This window comes from Tribolium madens, unplaced genomic scaffold (assembly GCF_015345945.1).
Source record: "Tribolium madens isolate multiple individuals breed KSU strain unplaced genomic scaffold, Tmad_KSU_1.1 Scaffold_19;HRSCAF=116;Tcas5.2_LG9, whole genome shotgun sequence".
Classification (NCBI taxonomy): Eukaryota; Metazoa; Arthropoda; class Insecta; order Coleoptera; family Tenebrionidae; genus Tribolium; species Tribolium madens.
Window position 1 is genome coordinate 4014847 of NW_025400983.1, and position 1501 is coordinate 4016347.

Here is a 1501-nt window from a genome sequence, read left to right on the forward strand (position 1 = left end):
TAAGTGTATTGATCCGAAAAAAAGTTTCACTTGCATCGTGGTTTCTTTAAACATAGCGGTTTTTTATTGATCTTAAACGAATTAAGTTTGAAAAATTTTTGTTTCTTATTATCTTATTTAATTTACAGCTGTATTTTTTTTGTAAATGTTTGAAGGCGAAAAAAAGCTGGAAACGGTATTTTTAAATATAACTCAAAAAAAAAAACAAAAGAAAATTTCGAAAAATTAGACGTCACACGTTTATAGTACTTTATATAGTTTCGGTTATATAACAATGCGTTGCATTCTCATCTTTGAAGCTTAGAATAGTTCAATATTTTACTTTAGCCAAATAAGGCTTACTTAATTTTTACGATTTTTTATATATTTTTTGAAATATGCAAAGGTTTGAATTTATTACTAAAATTGTAATTTGAACTTTCGTTTAACAATATGTACTACAAAAATGCCTGTTTTATTAATTTTTCTGCATGTTTTTAACATAAACATTAAATATTATAAAAAGCTTTTTTGAAACCTCCTAGCCCCAAATAAGACCCATATTTGATAATTGGGATAGAATTTTTAAGTAATCATATAAGCAAAAAATACAAAAAAAACTTCAAAACATGTATTAATATGTAATTAGAAATACAGGATGCTCCAGAACTCGCGCCCCAGAGAAAAATGCCATGTAAGGTAAGATATCGGGAACATGAAAAATATGTTAAAAAAATTCTATTTATAAAAATTTCGAAGTTATGAGTTTAAATTTTGCACTTTGACTCTATTTAGTTCTGTTGGATAAATAATTTTCCATTTTTTTTTTGCTAGAAGAGGAAACAATAAGGAAGCTGTATCCTAAATTGTAACCCTGTTTAATATTATTTGTGGCTAAATAATTATAAAAAACATGCATCATTAAATAGACATAAAAATGTCAAAAGTCAAAAAATAAATGTCAAAGTTTATTGACAAAGAATTTTTTAACATTTTTTCCATGTTCCTGGTATCTTATCTTTCTTAAAATTTTTCTTTGGGGCACAAGTTCTGACACACTCTGTATACCAAGAGCATTTTTTATTTCTCCCTCCACGGTACTGACACACCCTGTATGTAATTTTAATATCCAACACCATGACGCATCAGTTTAGAACATATTTCATCATTTACAGTCAACTGAAAAAAAAAATTAACGGTGGGGAATTTTAAGTGGGCCTTATTTGGCTTAGGTACCTTACTTGTCGTAGAACATTTTAAGTTTCCATCTACCAAAAAATATCTTCCTGAGCCGCACAATGAACAAAAATTGTAATTTTTATGTTGTTCGAGAACACGAAAAATAATTGTAGGAGATATTAATTTCTGGAATCGTAATTTCCACATCCAAAAAYCCAATAAAATGTTTTGCAACACGAGATTTACCGCACAAAATCGTTCCTCCCAGTATACTAAAAGTGGTATAAGCCGTCGGTGTGACATCCGAATGTCGATTTTGGTACAACTTCACCAAACACAGCAC

General features: G+C 28.7%; 2 protein-coding genes across 8 annotated transcripts in view; both read right to left on the minus strand.

Moving 5' to 3' along the window:
• LOC123009934 (systemic RNA interference defective protein 1-like) overlaps positions 1 to 1495 on the minus strand; it is a 20048-nt gene extending 18553 nt beyond the window's left edge. Inside the window, exons 1-3 of one of the 7 annotated variants that reach the window (XR_006413058.1) lie at positions 1405 to 1490; positions 1221 to 1344; positions 1048 to 1158 (exon numbers count right to left, since the gene is read on the minus strand). Coding sequence is in view for 2 of the 7 variants with exons in the window: in XM_044406524.1 (XP_044262459.1) it covers positions 1221 to 1461 (241 nt within the window). In the remaining 5 variants the exon portion in view is untranslated. Of the gene's footprint in view, positions 1 to 1047; positions 1159 to 1215 lie in introns of all 7 variants that reach the window. The other 6 variants (XR_006413056.1, XR_006413055.1, XR_006413054.1 and 3 more) reach the window with 6 other exon arrangements.
• Positions 1 to 1501, minus strand: part of LOC123009896 (SID1 transmembrane family member 1-like) — a 37090-nt gene that overhangs the window by 33300 nt on the left and 2289 nt on the right. The window lies entirely within an intron of this gene.